Source organism: Melitaea cinxia, chromosome Z (genome assembly GCF_905220565.1).
Source record: "Melitaea cinxia chromosome Z, ilMelCinx1.1, whole genome shotgun sequence".
NCBI classification, from domain to species: domain Eukaryota; kingdom Metazoa; phylum Arthropoda; class Insecta; order Lepidoptera; family Nymphalidae; genus Melitaea; species Melitaea cinxia.
This window is the reverse complement of record NC_059424.1, coordinates 2,542,440-2,564,957: the sequence shown is the minus strand read 5'-3', so window position 1 is coordinate 2,564,957 and position 22,518 is coordinate 2,542,440. Positions and strand designations below refer to the sequence as shown.

The 22,518-nt window shown below is 31.4% G+C and overlaps 1 protein-coding gene across 1 annotated transcript; it reads right to left on the bottom strand.

Moving 5' to 3' along the window:
- Positions 1 to 1,338: 1,338 nt before the first annotated feature.
- On the bottom strand, positions 1,339 to 22,115 carry LOC123668391 (coatomer subunit beta'). The gene is made up of 17 exons (XM_045602121.1): positions 21,945 to 22,115; positions 21,222 to 21,414; positions 20,550 to 20,698; positions 20,130 to 20,304; positions 19,479 to 19,665; positions 19,201 to 19,334; positions 18,596 to 18,895; positions 18,192 to 18,282; positions 15,567 to 15,732; positions 11,791 to 11,960; positions 10,603 to 10,771; positions 9,475 to 9,748; positions 8,737 to 8,893; positions 7,794 to 7,923; positions 4,374 to 4,543; positions 2,415 to 2,550; positions 1,339 to 1,484 (listed from the first exon to the last, which is right to left on the bottom strand). The coding sequence occupies exons 1-17, from the start codon at positions 22,113 to 22,115 to the stop codon at positions 1,452 to 1,454; spliced, it is 2,805 nt and encodes a 934-aa protein (XP_045458077.1). The 3' UTR covers positions 1,339 to 1,451.
- Positions 22,116 to 22,518: the final 403 nt, after the last annotated feature.

The following is a 22,518-nucleotide window of genomic DNA, read 5'->3' as shown; positions in this document are numbered from 1 at the left end:
GGAACTAATCCAAAAGTTTAAAGTCGATCAACGTACAATGGAACAGACTAGACTTGGATTTTCATTAAAGATAGGCTTAGTAGGGAGACAATCCGCGAGTGAACGAAAGTTAACCGACGTAGCTCACAGATTAGCAAGTTGAAGTGGCAGTGGGCTGGTCACCTGTGTCGCAGAACAGTGAAGTGCAGAACAGTGTGTGTTAAAGCAGGCGTGTCCTGGAGTGGAATCGTTATTCGAAAACCGAATAATGATAAAGTTTTGTTTCTTTGAAAAGGGAGAAATAAAAACACATCATATAGTTCAAAATTTAATGATAATTAAATAGTACTGCAAGAACACATCCTATATAACAATCCACATCTGGAATAAACAGTACAATTTGTAAATAATTGTGGCATACAAACATTTATACTAGCGTGACTTCCATCATTAACTATACTATGTAAAATACATTACGCTTTTTTACAGAGGACCTTCGTCCTAATTGTCGTCATCAATCTTATTATATTTGTTTTATACAACTTCTTTTTTTTTTTTTTAAAGAACATTTTTTTTTTCATAACAAGTATTTCAGGTTACATTTTTGATATATTATAAATGTTTGTTTCAAATAAAAACCGTTCTTACAATATATCTAGCACACAAACTAATCTCCCGAGTTTATATAACACGTTATCACAGATAACGTGTTATATGTGTATCCGTTTTTGTTTTCTTTTATAAAAACAATATTGTGCGATGGAAAAGTAAGAAATTTATAAGTACGTTGCTGTTTCGTTGCATTATAATAATTTTCTTGCTTCAAAGAAAGTAGAACGACATTGAATTTCTAATTATTAGTTTAAAAAAAAAAACATCGTCCCGTCAAATATATTTTAATTATAATATAATTGTTTAACGGAACGGATATAAAATTTTGTTATTTCTTCTTGAAATTCCATAGAACTTATCGTTTAACCTGATGGACGAGTCATACTATGCTAGGCCTTTTAGTCACACTGATTGTATTAGGTTGAACGTACGTCAAAACTAACACAAAATAATAAAGAATTGATAGGACTTATAGGATAATAATTACCTTATGTATCCATAACGCTAATTCTTTAAACCTAAACTATTTTATAAATAACTTTTTTTTACTTACGAATTCAGCTTAACCAGTAAATGCCGCTTTCTTTTATATATCAAGACATTTTTAATTAAATATTTTTATACAACGTTTAATGATTATTTATATAACGTTTGTAACTGCTGTAAGTGCAAGTTTGAAATATAGGTATTGTAAAATCAACGCAACAATTAAGACGAAGACGAGAACGACAATAGAAATAAAAATAATTTTGTTTTAAAAGAAATATAATACTATATAATAATCTTAATGTTATTAGTACTTTAGGAAATACACACTTAATGATCGTAATATTAATATAAAATAAAAAATTCTAGATACATTAGTCAATTAAATCTGCATCGTCTGACAGATCCTGTAACAAAACGAAAAGATGTTATAAAACTACATAATATTAACACTCACGCACAGCACACAGTACAATAGAAAAGTATATGAGATTTATTGTAATTTAACATAAGCTGAAGCAAATGCTGCGAGCAAAAAAAAAAACGTCTTCAATTACATCGAAAAGTAATACAACGTTCGTCGACGTAACAATATTCAAGTACATACGCATTATCAGCGATAACTCGAAGAAAAGTTCCTGTCAGATCTCAATTAACTTTAAATGGGACATAACACGACTCCCTTTCGATAAAAAAAAAACGTCTTCAATTACATCGAAAAGTAATACAACGTTCGTCGACGTAACAATATTCAAGTACATACGCATTATTAGCGATAACTCGAAGAAAAGTTCCTGTCAGATCTCAATTAACTTTAAATGGGACATAACACGACTCCCTTTCGATAAAAAAAAAAACTAATCGAAATCGGTCCGCTCAGTGAAAAGTTCTTGTGGACATACATAAAAAAAATACAGTCTTATTGAGAACCTCCTCTTTATTAAGTAATAATAACCATAGAGTACTTTAATAACGTGCTGTTTTAGCAACTTCTTAACCTCCCTTTTGTGATATGTGGTGAGGTTTTAGACTACCCGTCCAAACCGATAAATCACGTACTTATATTTTTTTTTTGGTACAAACTATAAAGTCCGTTGTAATTTTCAGAATAAAATCTTTATATAAAGGTATGGTCTGATAAAAATTTATAAAATTAAGATTGCTCATTGTGCATTTCGTTTATTATTTTCCGAACCGCTTTCGAATCTCATGTGATTTACGAATCCCTAACAGGTTACACGGGTTATGACAAGCAGGTAAAGAAATTTGACAGTTTAGATTAAATAAATAAAATAAATTGGTCATTTGAACTTATTTTGACGAAATTTTATCCTTACCAGGTCGTTAACGCCGTCATCCAGAACTATATCATCGATTTCACGATCTATCTCCTCCATTATGTCCAATGAATCCTTGCGCTTCTTTTCCGCGACCGCCGCCTCCGAACTATCTGCTATTCTATTCGAATTACTGCTGTTAAAAAAAATTATATTAAAGGACCGCAAATATGACCAAAAGTGTTATTATGAAATTTCTATATTTAAATTTTTTGAAATTTCTATTTTTAGTAGCTGTATCTCGTTGTCAGTGATAGATGTGCATATAATATGACTTCGTTACGATTTTATAACAATTATTTATAGAGTTTAAACTAAAAATATTTGGTACATCAAGATTAAAATCACACCTGATTTTTAATTAGACCTCCTGGATCAGAATTGTAAAACCGTACTTAATTTCCAGCAAGAAATTTAGAGCTTTTTATCCGACAATTTTAAAAATTAATTTATATTCATAGAATAATTTACAAATATAGAAAACATTCGTTGTATTTAAAACAAGTAAATAAAAATTAACTATATGGAGAAAAATGATAACAAAACGACGCAATTCGAACCGAATCAGGATGAAAACAGTTTAAAGAAGATTACACTCGTGAATTTTTTTATCTCGTCTTGATAAAAGGTATAATGGAATATTAGTGAAATATTACTCGTTACAATAACATGAATCATGCGATAATACACCTAGTTTTCTGATAAATGGTAAAACAGAGGAATATATAATTGAAAATTAAATTTAAAGCTATAAAAAATGTTCCATTTCGCTGAAAATGGTTAAGTGTGAAAGCATTCGTCATTTAACAACTGTGTTAACATACCTAAATTATTTTGTCGTTCAATTTCACACTACAAGCATATTTTGTTTTAGTATTGAGATATTATTTGGCCTATATTAATTCGGCCTCTAGTTTTCAAGTAAATCCCACTCGAAAACCTCGATCTAATCAACACTTTTGCTCGTGCCAATACTTTATCGAAAAATAATATATATATATATATATATATTTTTTTAAACTTGTGAGGAAGATTATATTGGATATAATTCAATTTCATGTCATAAACATGTTATTTCGTAAATATTTAAACGATTCGTTTTACGTAAGCCCAGTTAAACTTCGAAAACGAAATGTTAATTTTTCTAATATAAGAATCGGTCATATAAAGGTTTAATAATTATTTTTTTATGCTACTGAGGTGTCAAACGAGCGTACGGTACGCCATATGGTAAGCGGATATCGTAGCGGACATTTGGAGAATAAGAGGCGTTAAATGTGCTTCACCCTAACCCCTTACCCCTCCCTCGGAGCTCTACCTTGCTCACCTCCGGAACACAACACTACTTGAAATCAAAATCATAATCAAAATCAAAAACAGCTTTATTCAAATAGGCTCCAAGAGCACTTTCGAATCTTCATTTTACAAATTAAAACTTTAAAAATAAATTAAATTTGTAGAAGTGAAGCTACCACCGATTCGGAATGTAGATTTGTAGAGAAAAATCGGCAAGAAACTCCGCAGTTACTCTTTTGAAAAATAATATATAAACTGTGTTTTAGTACAAAATTAATAACATGTTGCATAAAATACAGCGTCACTAAGTCCACACATCTTTATCAACTATGTAATCCTCTGCACCGAGTAATAAGCTTTATCTAATTTTTTTTAAATAAAATCTTTAAATTTATGTTGAGACAATTCCAAAATCGTTTGTGGGATTTTATTATACATGCGAATATCATGACCCAGAAACGTTTACTTTGCGCAGTCGGAAACTTGGAGTTACAATTTTGTTATTCCATCTCGTGTTTACAATGCGATTATTGCTATTTATTTCAAACCAATGAATATTTTGGTGAATGTACATAATATTGTTATAAATATACTGTGACCAAATTTTGAGCAAAATGTTTCCTGCTGCGCCTTACGTTATTAAAGTAATTAATCAATATTCACCTTTCGTCCGCCGATCCCGGTTTCCAGAGGCCCCGGCTCTCAATGTCCTCTTTCTCTCGAGCGAGGTCCCTCTCAATGTTGCATATCTTTGAGTTCTCCGGCAGATTGGACATTTGGGAGTGGTATTCGAAACCGAATTCACGCTGGAATTTTTCTAACACTAAGGTTTCCTGCGAAATATATTGTCGTTTTAGTTTATACTTCTTACACGTTCTTACATTACATCGATCACTTATACTACTTAGAGCTTAGACAGTAGTTACAGTTCGTATCTAGTATTTATTAATAGTAATCTTCTAATATATAAAATTCTAGTATCGCGGTGTTTGTTGCCAAACTCGTCCGAAACAGCTGACCGATTTTAATTTCGTGTGTACTCCGTTGAAAATATTTGGTCTGATATTTATAATGAAATGTACGTATCTGAAGAAATTCTGATTATAATTATAATATTATTGTTTAAAATATAATATTATTGTTTAAAACCCACGCACATTTATTAAATAAGCACATAATTATGTTATATCACTAACACCTTCCTACATCATCTGATATGTTTCTTTATGTTCACGTGGACATCGAATGGGATAGACATCGCATTGATCGTCTCTTTAAGTTTTTTGTCCAGAATGAACGTGTATTGGGTCCGCTTGTACGAAATGAGAGTGATGAAAGAAACATATTTAGTTGCTTTATTAGAATTCACATTATACCTAAAAAGGCATCAATATTAAAAACGTTAACTACTTATATTTATATTATATATATATAAACGAATGTTTGTCTGTATGTCCTTTATAGTATCGTAAACTATGCATTGTCAAGCAAAATGGTTGTGCATGAGCCCACAAAGGTTACCGAGTTTGTACGACCAAAAAAGCAAAAAAAAAGCGTAGCAACGCGCGCAGGGCACAGCTAGTAAATAATAAAAACAAATAAACTAACCGTACACGGAAATTTGGAGCCAAACATTTATATTTAATATTATTTATAAACTAACATCATATCCCATCCAAGAATCCCCATTTCATTCGACATCAGCCCGAAAAACAACATTCAAACTAATCCACGAATAGATAAACCCGAACATCAAGCAGTGACTCAATAAACGGAATTTAAAAATTACTTCTTTGAAACGATATCTTGGCAACGAACTGTCAACTTTGAAACACCGTAATCTGGGTGTATTTAACCTATTGTTACTTTTTTAGTGCGCAGTTAGGATGGAAGTTATTTCGTTATTAAATTTATTAATAATAATTGTTTATATTAATAAGTATTTATTATTATTTCATTAAGTATTATAACAGTAATATCATATTAAAAGTTTGTGAGAGTTGAACCAATTTAAAATCCAGATTAAATATCCTAGATGGAATGTTATTAGTGTAACTTATCAATGACATGATTAATAAATAACTTCCAATAGACATAATTATTATAATCATTTATTGCACAATATTTAGTAAGGGAATCACAAAAATCATCTTCACAAAAAAAAAGTACAAATAGATGGTAATATATTTTTTCTTCTTATATAAGAATAAAAAGAAATTATACATATCTTTCATTATTTTTCTTCTTTGAAAAATAAATCTATGAGATATTTGCACATTATAAGTTGTTAGGGTGCAAGGAAAACCGCGGGTTTTTAATTCCTTAAATGTTTGTCTCATTATTTATTGTAACTAGCTGTACCCTGCGCGCGTTGCTACGCTTTTTTTATTTGTTTCTTTTGGTCGTACCAACTCTGAAACCTTTGCGGGCTCATTCACAACACTTTGGTGAAGATTATGACATGATCAAATGCATAGTTTACGATTCTATAAAGGACATACAAACAAACATTAATTTATATATAAATATATATATATATACAATCTTATCGTAGCCAGTGATATCAGTGACAACTCTAATACTTTTTAAAACATAGACATTAGTCTATCAATAGATATTAAACGCTTACATATATAAACCGTCTCACGTAATTTAGTTCATCTTAACATAAGTGGTATTTCATGTATATTTAAATTTTTACTATATCTATATGACCTTTAAAATAATGAATCTTAAAAAAGCGCGCGAAAAAACTACGTTTTCGTCACTCTATAAAAAATATTAAATCGGATGTTTAAACGTGAAATATAAACTATTACCATCCGTGACAATAGTATAAACCACAACCATGATTTTTTATGTCTACTGTAAAACTAAACATAGTAAATATATTACTAATGCATTGTTGACTTGATTCTAATATCGCGACGCGTTGGCGCAGAGGTCACAGCACTGGCTGTTGCGCTGGCGGTCGCGGTTTCGATCGCCGCTCACTACAAACATTTGTATTGGCCATATAGATGTTTGTCGTGGTCAGGGCGTTTGTGCTGTGTATTGTATGTTTCCGAACCGACACAGGAGAAAATCCTACTGGAGGTCGTTGAGTGTGATGCGTTCATTTTTTTTTAATACATAGCTATGTACCGACGCTGCATTGTTATGTCAGAGCGACATCGTTAGTTAGGTAAAGCGACAAAAGTATAACCAATTCGTCACATTGGCAAAAGCGGCTCGCTGCTCTTGACGTGTCAGTTCGTTTTTATACTTTTCGTGTGTCTCGTAAGTTACTACGCGTAAAATAATTGTTTTGGTTATTTTTTGTCTATTTTGTAAATATGATGCCACAATTAAAACACTAAACGAAGCTGAAATTAATATAATAAAAAAAAAAACAATCTGAAAATTATTTTAAGGCCAAAATGACATGAATTTTTCAAAGATCCCGAAAACTATGGTAAAAATGACGTCTAGTCGACGAAAAGCAACTCCCAAGAGAATGAAGGTCAGTTATACGAGTTGCGTCCAATTCTGCACTTACAGTAGGACAAATCACAGCGGAAGCTGTTGTAAATACTAAATTAAGAAATGTTCAACGTACTAAACACGATTGTGAATATCTAAAACGTAAAACATCACAAAGAAAACCACCGTTTCTGATGAACATACTTGTCACTAAATTGATTGTAAAATATTTAACTTTTCTATCGTATTATAAACGCCGAATAGAAGGTTAATTTTAGAAAAATTTCATTCCCGAAATAGTGTCATGTCGAATGAGTATTAAATAAACACTGCAGTATCTGGTATCGATTCAATAATTCTATTCACAAATTCATAATCTCTTCGAGACAAAAATGCATGGCTAAATATGTTTCTAGACATAAAACAAAAGTACGGCTACTGGGAAACTCTTTTCTTCCTAATACATTGCAAAAAGTTGTTACGGAAAGAAAAAGTTAAGAAAATTACGTAGAAACCCTAACGATTATTTAAGTTTTGTACGTTTTACTGTTTGAAATACAGGTTAATAATATAATTATTAATATTATAAATTAAGTTAACTAGATATATAATTAATCTCACTTCGTATTCCGGGAACAAGTTGTCATAGTGTTCCGGATCGGCGAGTGATTGGCCAGACTTCTTATTAGTGGCACCGACCGCTTCCCGCCACATCATCACTACTTCGTTCATCTTCGATGGAATGTATGATCTGAAACGAGATGAATGACATATTGAAACAGCCTGAAAACATACCAATGAACTTGACCGTCTTTAAGGATAAGTTTTTAGGACCAACTGAGTTTATAATATGATAAAATAATGTCTAGAACTTGCTACGTGTTAGAAAATTGTTTGCTGGGTTAGAGAGTCACCCACAACTCCTAACACGAGACACAAAAGAGAGAGTAAAAAAAATCCTACAGAATCTTAATTTTTTTTTTTTCAAAACACACAAAATCACCTTACACTAAAGCAAAGCTTAAACCTATAAGAACTACAATGACTCACCCACAATAAATTGCACTCAGCTCTTAAGACGGCGAGAGAATCTAACCCAAAAAAGAAAAGAGCAAAAAAAGGGCCCGCAACACACGTCCTGAGCCTTATATACAGCAAACCCAGTGTGACGCGACACAACTACCCCCTAAGGTGCACCGCAACGTAATACGATACGAGGGTATTCCAAAAAATTAAATCAGTCGCCTAGAAAAAGTAAATAGCAACGCTAGTGCATAACCACAGTTATGCTATTATACATCAGCAGGAACGAAACTACGTGCTAATAAAAATATAATATAATATAATATATGCTACAAACTTTATTAGTAATTTCCAGAAAACTTTAAAAGAATTAAAATCTAATTAAACCTTTAAAAAAAAGGTTTTCCTAATTTGTATATCTAGTTAGTTGCCATGACACTATGAGATCAGAATGAGGCAATTGCGGAAAGCCATCTATCCTAATAAAACACTGTACTGTAAACACCGATTTAGTTGTATAAAAAAAAAAAACTAATATTACCTGGCAAAGAAAGCGGCTTCTGGCAACTTGTTCCTTTTAATGAGAAGCTGAAGACAGGAGTCGAGGTCGTTTAGCGTGAAGTACGATGCGAAAGCGATGTTATCATCGCCCTCCGATGCTGACATCCTCGCTACATCTTCTAACAACTCTTTGTCACCTGGACATTAATAAATTAAAATCATATTTTCTACTATGATATAACGTCTATATAATGTGTTCTATTACATTTTATTATTTATACTTTATTGTACACAACAACTACATTTTAAACATTAAGCATATTAATGATAGTTACAGACTGTGAAGCATAATGGGCGGACTTATGGCTTATTCTTGGATAACTTCTAGCAATTTTAGTTTTAATTCGCACATTTGCTAAAGTTGCCATCTATGTAAATTCGCATTTTCACAATAATAAGAATGTAACACAGCATAGCCAAGTCAACGCTAAATAGTAAAAATAAAACAAAATGTAAACGAAAAGAGGTTCTCACACAAGATAATCTTCTCATTTTGTATTCTCTGATTAATTACACATTTTACATACAATATGTTCATAAATTATAATGAAATCGTAGTATTCCATTTATTTAGCTATTTCATGACACAATGTCCATATAATATATGACAGAATGTCCATCAAATGATTTTTAATTAAAACTAAATTTGTATTTTAAATAATTCTTCATTCGTCAAATACGAATAAAAAATTATATTAATATGAATCAATAAGTATACCTGTGCTGACAGCGAATAATAACAAGGCACTATAATCTCTCGCGTTCTGGTAACATATCTTTGTTAGGTCTGTATCCGCTGCAACCGCTGCTGCAGCCCCGAGTCTTGACCACCTCGCTGATGACACCCTCGAGGGTCCATCCCCCTCACCACCTTCTAAACGAGCCGCCTCTTCTGCTAATTCTTTACATTGCTTCAGTTCACCCAACGCTAGAGCTAGCTCAAACTGGTGTTCTGGTTCCGTTGACACCGCTAACGCTTGTTGTTTGAAACCCTGAATTTTTTTTTGTGATTAATAAATTGTACTTGATCGTTAACGTTTATATCCGTTTTAGCACTAATATGATATGATGATATGCATATTCAATGTATATTTTTTAAGTAAATTAATTGGTTAAGCCTTCCCAAGTATCCTAATCTAGTTTTTAACCGACTTCAAAAAAGGAGATTACTCAATTCGACCGTATATATATTATGTATGTTTGGGGATAACTTCGTCGTTTATAAACCGATTTGATAAATCTTTTTTTTTTTTGTTGGACAGGAGATATCTTAAGTGCGGTACCATGATAACGAAAGCAGGATCTGATGATGGAATCCCAGAGAAATCGAGGGGAATCTTCGAAAATCGTAGTGACGACTAGTGCGTTTGTTAATTTTTTACGTCTACTTACTTTGTATTACTTATCGATGTAATTGAAGTCGAATTTTTTTTTCGTTTGCAAACATAATTTTTATGTGTAATATATCATTCAGTATAAAGTGACATTTTGTAACAGACAGGCCAAAGGCATCGACAGAAGTTACCTATAGAATACTGATGGATTTAAACTTCAATCCTACTAATACGAAATTTTTTACTGTATGTATGTATGCATGTCTGTTTTTAGCCTTTTACGCAAAAAGTATAAGATGATATGCGTTATATTTGACTTTAAATAAGGACTCAAAGAAATTTGTAAGCTGTGTATGCATAGGGTCCAAAAAAAATCCTACTTGAAACATTAATAATGATTGGTCAGCTGGTAGAATATCCAAGCAGATTCAACCCATCTCTTTTAACACTTTTTTAATGTATACAATGTTTACAAAAATTATAAATGACAATGTTTGCTGAGGTAAACCAACCTGTTTCTCCAAGAAATGCGCCACTCTAGTGCGATGGTCGTGAGGTATGGTAGGCAACACACGATCCGCTGTCTCAAAATCACCCCTCATCACTGCCGTCTGGTACTCCAAAACGGATAGAAGCAGAGAATATGACACTATGTTTAACTCTTTGTCGTTTAGGTATAGCCTGGAAATATTGTAGGAATGTTTAAAAATAATTTACATTAACTATCGATAAGTCTTGGAAGTTTGTAGTTTTCTTGATATGAAAGTCATGTTTGAAGAGGTATTTCTGGGATACGATGTTTGGACTGGACTGAGCTAACATAAGATTGTCAAAACACATGGTAATTTTTTAGGAACTAATTACAGTTTAAAAAATGTATTTACAACAATCAAGATATAAACAATTCCGTTTAAAATAAAATTACAAATATGTAGAAGTTCAGGAGATAAGTGGATTAAAGCACTGAACGCTGACATATCCAGAACCTAGAATGATCAACGACACAGTAAGTGGTCTGTGGGTTGATATACGCTTCGGCCTGTAATATCCCACCACTGGGCATAGGCCTCTTTCCCCATATAGGAGTAGGATCAGAGCTTAATCCACCACGCTGCGTCACTGCGGGTTGGCGGATATATTCCCTACTATGAGTAACGATCGCTATCAGGTGTACATGATAACAACCGGGACAGACGGCTTAACGTGCTCTCCGAGGCACGGTGGGGAGACCCACAAGGACTGCACAAACACCCAGACCACGGCAAACACCTGTATGGCCAATACAAATGTTTGTCATGTGCGAGAATCGAACCCGCAACCGCCAGCGCAACAGGTACAATGCATGGCTGTGACCGTTGCGCCAACGCGACGTCAATATTTTTAATATTTTATTTTTCGAAAATTCTCACATAAATAACTACATATACCCAAATTCGGGGCGGCAATCGAAACTACAACCCCAGCAGAAGAAACCAGGGTCACTCCATAGCATGCCAATCGGCTAGCTTATCAAAAGAAAAACCGAAGGTTATCAGGAAGAAATCGCTCTTTAGCGATAAGATCGCCTTTGTACACCTTGTATTGTATCTTGTGTGTGTATTTTGGTGTACATTAAGAATAAATAAATAAATAAACTACTAGTAATTAAACCACTTTCATTTCGTTTATCGTTCATTAGGTAAATTTTATACTGTATTTACCTGTTTTCCTTAGCGACGTATCCCAAAATGTACATGGTGTGGTCGAGATGGGATACCGTGACGATTTCACCGCCGACATAATAGTTTATCCTATTCAGAGAGTTCGTATAGATGAAGCAGTCACCGACCCAGAGACCAGTTTTAACCGTCTCGTTTACTTCGCCTACAACCTGGACGGACATAGTGAAAAATTCAAAATACGGCAAAACCAAGATAATAATTTTAATTGAGTAAAGTTCTGTTTCAATGGCTGTTAAAGCTAAATCTGATGTATAACTGTATATATTTCTTTTGTGTATGATTAAGTGTGGAAACAATAGTTACTAAATGAAATTATTCTCAATTACAGTCATACAACTAAAGGTCATTAATAACAATTTTAATTAGACATTTGTGCCCTGCATATGAATGTGACTTTTTTACGAAAACAATCAAGTAACGTGACTGACTGACACTACAATTGAATTTGTATTGTTAACACAACTGCATTTGTCTATACCCATCACAATTGCACGATATTTATACGACGGATTAACAATTTTAAATTTTTTATTTGAAAACAAAAATTTGCAACATTGTACATTGTGTTGGCATCTTAGATAATCCCTCTGTGTATGTAATCTATACAAATAAACGGAGAGCCGGTTTTTTGTTCAATTATACTGCCAAACTACTGAACCGATCGAAATAATACTTATACCATAAGATGCATCGTGTTTCAGAGAAGGTAGCAATCTATATAAATCTATATAAATAAAAACAAATCGCTTAAATCTATTATACAATCTTAACTTCCAATCGACTGCACTAAATCGAATATTACTTTTTTTTTTGTGTAAGTTATTGCCAGGACAAAGAAAAAAATTGATACGAAGGACGCCGGTATGGTAATTATTTATTCGTTCTTGTATGATAAATCTTCTGTAATATTGTACAATTATGTTATAAATTAATATTATTAATAATAATTATTAATCATTTTCTAGTATAAATATTCTATACGTGACATATATTATGTTCACGCATAAAAACATGTTTAAAATTGAAAGCAAATCTCTTATCTTCTTTATCAGTCACTTTTAACTAGCCGACTGTAATAATTAACGATTTTATCGTCACGACAAAATGACATCCTCCATCGTTTATCGTGTAAAGTTTATCTTGTAAACATTAACATTTCATAGAAATACAAATTACCACATTTGACACATTTAATATTAAAAACGTTCTAATTACTTTTTTTACTCGACTGCAGAAGGATGGTAATGTTTTTATAATAATATTTGAAAAAATCAATATCAAGAAATGATTACTTATTTAAATACTTAAAAGTCAATTAACTTCAAAAACTTTATTAATTAAACTTAGTCAAATACTTAAAAAAAAAATTTTACTTTACAACCTTATTCTACCTACACCGCTACCTACTAGCTACCAGTGATACGGAATGTAGATTCTGCTACGAAGAAACTTAAAGAATTGTGTCTGAGATTATGTTGAGTGTAAGACAGTACTTTAAATAATCCGTCAAAATATTCAAATACATAAAATCAGTCATTCCATGAAAGACAGCGAAAATAACTCAAACATATTTTTCATTTACATAATCCAATATAGAATAAAACTCTTTGGATATTAAATTTTTTTTTTTTTTTTTAGACTTTATTTAACATATTTTTATCATCAGTTTGTAGTGGATAGACAAAAAAAATGCAAAATCTGAATGAATTTTAAACATTCTTTCATGGGAAGCATATCACATTATATCAGCCAAACTCGTGTAATATATACGTAGGCGAAGATGCTAAGAACTATACATACAATCTACAAATATGATACATTTTTATAAAATCTTTAGAGTTTAAGGGATTATTGGGTTATGATTTTATGTTTATTTCGTTATTATAATGAAATTTTTAGACGTAAACGACGATGATAACACATGGGATCCCTGAGAACGAAGTTGCTAGAAATCGTGAAAATATTTGTATAAAAACATCTTTAATATTTTAAACAGAAGTATCATCAGCATTAATTGTAATGTTAGATGTAATTAATTTAAATTTATAATTATTTTATAATTATTATTATTAATTTATAATTATTTTATTAATTTTAATTTAAATTATTTATTTTACTTGTGTCATTTAGGTACAGAATATTATTTAATTTTGGGAATCAATTAACCCCACTCTAATAAACGACTTCAACTGTTGGTACAGTTAAGAATAATGATGAATTCATAAAAATATTTCAAGTTAATCAGATGGTTTTTTTTTTTCTAATCTTCGTGAAACTAAATAAACTTCGTGGAACTAAATAAAAATAGGTAAAACTAACTGAGTGCATTGATATTCTAAACAATCAACTTAATAGGAAAACTCACAGCTATATTAAAGATTACTTATAACAAACAATTGCTATTTTTTTTTAATAAATGTTATATTAATCCTCAAACTTAAACCACCTGCTCACCTGCTGTTCTTGTCATATCATAATACATAAATAAAGTCAGCTGTATGCAAATTAATATCTGTGTATTTAGTAACATCCGTGTGACATTGATAAAGTTTTTTTATGTGTTATATGTACTTATAAATATTACAAACAAAACTAAGTGAGTTATCTGGCTTAATCATTCTTATCGTCTTGTGAATTAATTGTATTGTTTTGTGCTGTTTATTTCCCAATAAGAAAAAAAAGAAAATAATTCTAAAAAATCATCTAAACCTGAACAATGTATAATTTATATTACTATTATAACTATATATTACTTCATATGTCATACCTAACAAAGGAATAAAGAAGTTTACTTGTATAAAACTGTAATAAATAAAAGTCCATTGTTTCTAATAAAGTATGCAATGATGATAAAAGCTATGACCCTTATAATACCCTCAACGAGAACATTTTAGAACTGTTCATTTGAAACAATTTTGAAATTACACAGTGAAACGAACATTAAAGAGTTATCTAAGATTTTATTTTTGTGTTACCCACATTAGGAATTCTAAACATTTTGAATATCATATCAAAAATTGACCGCTACGGGTTTCTGTAAAGAGCTCACTATAGACGGCGCCACGGTTCGCTTAAACCGAAATTAAAAAGTATCATATCGAAAATTTCGCTCGAGCGGGTGTATCGTTCCATAGCTTAATTGGCTAGAGCGCCGACACGGTACGTCGGAGACGCGGGTTCGAACCCCGCTGGAGCGGTCAATTTTTGATATGATATTCAAAATGATTAAAGAGTTATTTTTAAACAAAATTACAAATTTAATGATTAAATTACATTTCGTTTGTAACTGTAAATATTTTGTAAGTTCGGAAACTTTACCGGTGTATTTTATGCTTTTTGTGATTACTTTTTTTTTAAACTATTTCTTTAATAAATATAAAGTATAATTAAAACTTTTTTTTTTGGTTTTAATATCAATTATTTTGCATCCACAGTCGAACATACTGATTATAAAAATTATTTTTTATATAATAAATAAATATGTCTAATACACACATTCTGTCTTCTGCTGCTAAGGTTACAACCATTTAAGGTAACAACCAACTGAAATATATATTTTGTAATAGATCCATAATAATAATTAATACATATAGAGTATACTCTCAATATGAATTGATTATATAATATAAAAAAACTCCGTTTTGAAAAAAAAGTAAGAAGTTAACCGTCCACTATTTTAATACAGTTAGTAAACTAAATTCGTCCTTCATATCTTAAGAGGCCTTAAAGAGATGGCCTCGACCTTGACCTCTCACCTCAAAAGCGTTCTCGATTCCATCTTCAGTGATATCAGTATTGGTCTCCCTAGCCTTGGTGACCACGGCCGGGTTGTATTTCAGGACAAAGTAGGACTCGTCCGTTGCAAGACAAACAAGGTTGCCACTTTCAGACCAGAACACGTGACGTGGCTGGATCTCGATCCTGGAATGATATAAAAAACTCTTTTATACTTTATTTATACATTTTTCATTTTGATTTCATTAAACTCAATTTAATTTATAAAATATAAAAGAGCTTGCATAAAGATTAAGAGGTAAATTCAATTTGCAAATTAAAATTGCTGAATAATATTTACCACATATATACTGATAATTGGAATTAATTTTAATTACTTAGAAATCAATCTGGTAAAATGTGAATTCATAAACGGCTTCAGTTTACATTGATAAGTGTAGTAGTTATAATTCAAAAACTACTACATATCTTGTTTAAAATTTAAATAGGACCACGCGACAACCACCAGCTATTGAATAAGAGCCCATTATCTTTTTAATTTACAAATTTGTCATAAGTGATATTGTTGAAAAGTAGACTTGACTAACTTTAAAGATTACCCCCTAAAATGTTATAATTAGCTCGTATTGAGAAATAAATTCTGTATCAGCAATAATTAATATCACAAAATATAAAAAAAAATTAAAAAACGCGAAAACATCGCTTGTATTTTGTATAGGGATCCATTAATTCCTATTTTCTTTTATATATATATTTTAAAGCTCGCAATAGTAACTCACAGTATTTGCAACAAATATAGCATACTAGCTTCTGCGTGCGACTTCGCGTGGAACTTTTAAAGGGGAACAATTCTGTCGTACATTATTTTTGCGAAAGTTTAACAGATTACGCAGCGCACGAAGCGGAAGCTCTCAAAAGGAAAAAACCGATTTTGAAACATTCTTAATTGGTGCTCCGCTATTAATGGTCTCAGCGTAATAATATATAGCCTATAGTCTTCTTCGATAAATGGGCTATCTAACGCTGAAAGAATTTTTCAAATCGGACCAGTAACTCCTGAGATTAGCGCGTTCGAACAAACAAACAAACAAACTCTTCAGCTTTATTATACTATTAGTATAGATATAAAAATATGGAATATTACAGATACACAAAAAAATATATAAAAGCGTTGTAACTTTGGTTAACTTTGGTTGGTTTTGATTCAAAATAATGGCAGTAAGATCTTCGCTTGAATTCCTATCTATCGGTTAGAGTATATATTATAAAGATTTATACTTCTGAAATACTTATGGTTAGTTTTGTCAAATCCATTTTTATTACATTCATTGCTAAGCAAACAGACAACAATCAAATAGCAACTTTCGCATTGCAATAACAGTCGCTTAAGAATCGCTGAGACTTTTTTTACTCGTAAATATACTTATTACTATCTAAAAATATAATTATACATTACATACATACTTATTAAAACAGTACAGTATCAAGTGTACCTCTGCCTAAGCCCCTTGCAATAGTGTTTATAATACAATGTAGGTCAATGAAAAAGTAGTCAAGTCTATATGCATTAAGTATAACTCAAAAAGTACATGTTAGATCTCAATTAAAACTAAATGAAACCATAAGACACGCAACGACCATAACGACCCAATTAAAAGTTCTCAGGACCCTTTTTTTGGCAATCGGTTAAAAAAGACAAATACATATGTTACAGATCACTCAAATAAAAGTTGCAATAAATAACAAATTTACAACGACAATATTTTACAGTTTAAAATGATCTTAATTTGTTTTCTACTAAAATTCGCACCATTTCATTATTAAGCAAAAATTATAATATCATAGAAGACAGTTTATCAAACAAGGCAAGAGCAATATTGAAGTTAAAAAAGTAATTAAATTTAGTTCAGAAAAAAATTCTATAATTCGTCTTTTTGCAATAAAAATAAGAAAAAAATATATATTACATTTGCATTGAAATTTAAAAATCGTTATAAAATACTATTTTAAAACAGCTATTATCAAAATAATTTAGTTTAAAGTTAATGTTTCTTAAGTCAATAAATATTATAACACATGTTTTCATATGATGATAGAATACCTTAGATATAAGAATAACCTTAATGGTAAAAGAAAGTAAAAGCCATGAGATAAATCGCAAAGCTCATTTATAAGATAGTGGGATTAATGATATGATAGACGACGCGTTGGCGCAACGGTCACAGCACTGGTTTTTGGCTGTTGCGCTGGCGGTTCCAGGTTCGATCCCCACACATGACAAATATTTGTATTGGCCATACAGATGTTTGTTGTGGTCTGAGTGTTTATGCAGTCCTTGTGGGGTCTCCCCACTGTCTCACTCCACCCTCGGAGAGCACGTTAAGCCGTCGGCCCGGTTGTTATCATGTACACTTGATAGTGATCGTTACTCATAGTAAAGTAGAAATATATCCGGCAACCCGCATCAAAGAAGCGTGGTGGATTAAGTTTTGATTCTTTTCCTACATGGGGAAAGATATCTATACACAGCAGTGGGATATTACAGGCTGAAGCGAATATGATAGTTCACAGTAATTTTCCAAAGAGAACATTTATTTCACCAAAAATTTTTAAAAAAAGAAAAATTTTACATTTTCTCTTCTCACCTTCTAATGAGTTCTAAATGTTCCCAATCGTAGAATGAGAACGCCATGCCACTGATTGACTTTACGCCAAGCATGAAACCGCCGAAAATACCTAATAAATATGATAACATGTGATTAATATTTTCATCACTAAAATATACTAAAAGCACACAACAGTTCTGTACTGTTGGTTTATAACTAATATATGTATATTAGAAATGTTTAATTAAAAATGTATGAAATCAAGCATTATTTTATGATTATGGTATTAATAATAAGGACGGTGAACAAATACATAATATGTATTGTCGTTGAATGTATTTCTTTCTCTTCACCACTTTTAATTTTTATTGTTTTCTGATTAAAATAATTAAAATATAACATAAACTATATATGACAATAAATATGTACTTTTATTAACATACCCTCAGCTCCATATTCTGGTTTAAAACTTTTCCGCTCCTTGAAATTCTTAAATACTTTCACTGTGCTTGAGTTCTCGAGCGTTGCATACTCTGAGCTATCCAGAGCCCACACAAACTCCTGGGCAGTACCGAATGCCTTATTCCTTAATGCCATAGCTGTGTATATAATGTACTCTCCGTCACCGCATACAACAACAAAACGGCCATTGGGATTGTGTGCAATAGTTTGTGGGTATATCTCACAGGATCCCATGTCCTTTGCGACCACTGGTACCCTTTCACCGTCCCTGATGTCTGTGCCTGGAGATAAGATACTTTAATACTGTCTTTTCTATAATAAATATTAAAAAAATAAAAAATAAATTTTTTTTATCGATTTTAATATTTTTTATCAACAGTCCAGCTTCTGATTTTGTCAATATTTTTTTATAATTACTATTCTCTTAAATAAATAATAAAATATGTCTAAGATACACACATGGTCCTTCCTAAAGTAAGGCAATAAATAAATAATAAAATATGTCTAAGATACACACATGGTCCTTCCTAAAGTAAGGCAACTACCAACATTGACATCATTAATGTTTATTATTTTTCAAACTAACCTTCAGGCAAAGCTTTCAAGTTAACCTGCTGCATTTCAGAGTGCTTAGCCCATATTATCTTGCCTCCGTTTACGTCCATTGATATAGCTGGTTCTTCTCTGCCTACTTTTATCATGATTGTTCCTTCATCATACCTGCAAAAATAAATGGTATATTAACCAAGTTGTTATAGTCAATCACACAAATTATGTTGTTTGTTTGTCTCTCAATATTTTAATGATTAATTACAATTTAAAATGACTGTAATATAAATGAAAGACGATTTTAAGTTATCTCACCCTATAGCAACATTGTTGGATCCGTGCATGGCAGATATAGTCCATACACGCTCAAATCCATAATTAAGAGATGACTCCAATCTGTATGTTCCTGCGTGCCATATCCTGACTGTGCCATCTTCAGATCCAGTCAGAAGTATTGGAAGCTCCGGATGGAATGATACTGCTGAGACATTTTGTACATGACCTGTGAAAAAAATAGCATTAAATATAACTTACTATTTTGACATTCAAAAAAAGTGAAAGACTAAAAAATTACATATGTTACAAATGAAACATAGCAGCCATATTGACTAGCAATACAACTCAAAATAATAAACAGTTTTGCTTGAGGAATGTAGTTGTATGTCGCTGTATGTGTGTATATTGAGGAAGAATTAGAATAGATTATGTTTTTTTTCTAGTTTTTATCATGCAATCGGCTGGTAGGCCATGAGCGGCAATTTATATGAAGATTTATAATAAAAACTATGATAAAAAATATGTTACTATATGTATATGCTTAATCCGCCAACCCACAGTGAAGCAGAGTGGGTTAAGCTCCAATCCTTCTCCTACATAGAGAAAGAGGTCTATATCCAGCTGATCGGCTGATCCAATGCATAATGCAAGATTTCATTTTGAATCAACAGAAAAAAAAACAATAATTACTTTCAAGTGTCTGTACGCAGGTCTTATTTTGATAGTCCCATATTTTGACAAGGCGGTCATCAGCACCACTGATGAGGTAAGGTTTGTCACCTCCATGGTAGTAATCTACACAATTCACTCCCTTCTCGTGCCCTTCTAATGTGAAATTCGAGATTGATGATCCCAGCTGCCACACCTGACAGAAAAATAGAACATTAACAGTAAAGAAATAAGAAATTAATGCAATTACTGATATTGAAATTCTTTATGCTACTTGAAGTGATACTATGTCATGTGCTAACATGTAATTAAAAGAACATTGACATTTTATTGTAAGCTTATGTGTAACTATTATTAATGTATCTTATTTATCTTTTGATGGTTATCCTTTAATAAATAAATATACGTGTTACAATAATTTATATGTAGTAAATTAAATACCTTAACAGTTGTATCAAGACTAGCACTAGCAAATGTGTTGTTATCCTTAGGATTTATAGCAATCTGCATCACGTAATGGGTGTGTCCTTCGAACACTTGCTGACATGTCCAATTGCGATCCCAGTTCCAGAGCTTGATGAGCAGATCATCTGTTAGTACAAAACTTATATAATAATAGTCCCAAAATTCAATATGTATATTATATTTTCCAATAGGAGAGTTTATTTAAAGTGAAAAAGTTAAACTTTTGTTCTTTTCTGTGTTAAAATAAATGTATTTGATGTGTTAAAGTACCCACAAACTACTACTACGTATTCTCCTGTAAATGTAACTAAGAGCGAGAGTCAACTCAATCAAACAATAAAGATCAAACACAAGGGTCAACATTAAAATGTCAGGTTATTTACACAAATGATTGCATAATAAAAATGAAAGGTTATAAGGAGAAGAGATAGAACAGATCTTTCTTATCAAAACTAAGCTACAACATTTTACACTGTACTATTACTATTTTTATTTTTCAAATAAATATCTTCCTAAATGTTACTTTTACTACATCCATAGTAATAAATGTGAAAAAAAAAATACATAAAAAAAATTCAGTATATGCTGTTTTACTCCTATTAATGCTTAAAAAACAATTGAAGTTTTGTAAGATACAAATCCTCTTACCACTACTGGTCAATATGTATGGTTGGGTAGGGTGTACGACAATACATCTGACGTAGTCCGAGTGTGCCTCGAAATTGTGAATTCTTTCCAATGTGTTGTAGTTGAATATCCTTATCTGCATGTCATCTGAACCAGTGACGACCCAATTCTTTCTCGGTACAAACTTTGCTGCACGCACTGGTAGATCACACACCTATACACAAACATCATATTTATATTTATTTTTAATGTAATAAGTACTATTTGATTATATTGTATGTATGTAATATATGCAAATGAGATCCTTTTTTTTTTGGTTAATTATTATACGTAAATATAAAATACATTAAAAATAAGTGATAGCAAAAGCAAAAAAAAAGTATGATAATGTAACTACATCTTATTATTTTATTATAATGAAGTTACTGTACAACAAAAAGATATTAAATCATTCTGTATAACAGTTAAAAGAAATATTACTAACAGTACTGATAAAAAAATAATAAATTTATATAGATCAAATTAAATTACAAATAAAAATAATGGCCCTTGTGTTATCAAGAATGAAAATATAGATAATGATTAGTTTACAAACATTATTAGAAAAAAAATTTAACTTAATGTTCAACAGCAGAACCTGATAAGAAAGTAGGATAGAAAGATTTAGCTACTCTTCATAGCATTATATAAAGTATAACCAAGTGATATAACACAAAAGTGAGAGAGTAAGATATAACTCCTTACCTCGAATCTCTTGATTTGTGTATGACTTTCATAATTCCATATATTCACGTCGCCGCTGTACAGTGAACAGAGTAACCAAGGTTCTGTTGGATGCTGATCAACGCATTTGACGCGGTCCGACCTGGCCGTCAGCTTCCTCTTGATATCCAATCGCAACGGCTTCAGAAACATTAAAACATACCGCGTTAGATACACGATAGAACACACGAAATATACAATTATTCTACGTTACATCCACGAGAAGCCGACATATGATTTATGAATGATGACATACTACCAACAAATCACTTACTACGTGGCCGAAACTTTGTCTACACCAATATAAATCAATTTACACAATATTATACCATCTATATGTAAAATGGACAGTTCTTACCATTTTTAATCGCTAAAACATGAAAAATTTATCATGCAGAATCCGTGAAACCGTGGAACATTGACAGGGTGGGTGGACGTGTCACTTCAATTTTTTTCTTTCTGATGCTAAACAATTCGGATACACGTACGACTTCTTAGCAAAACATATGAGTGAATTTTTTTAGTGATGTGTATAGATTAAAAATAAATTGTTTCC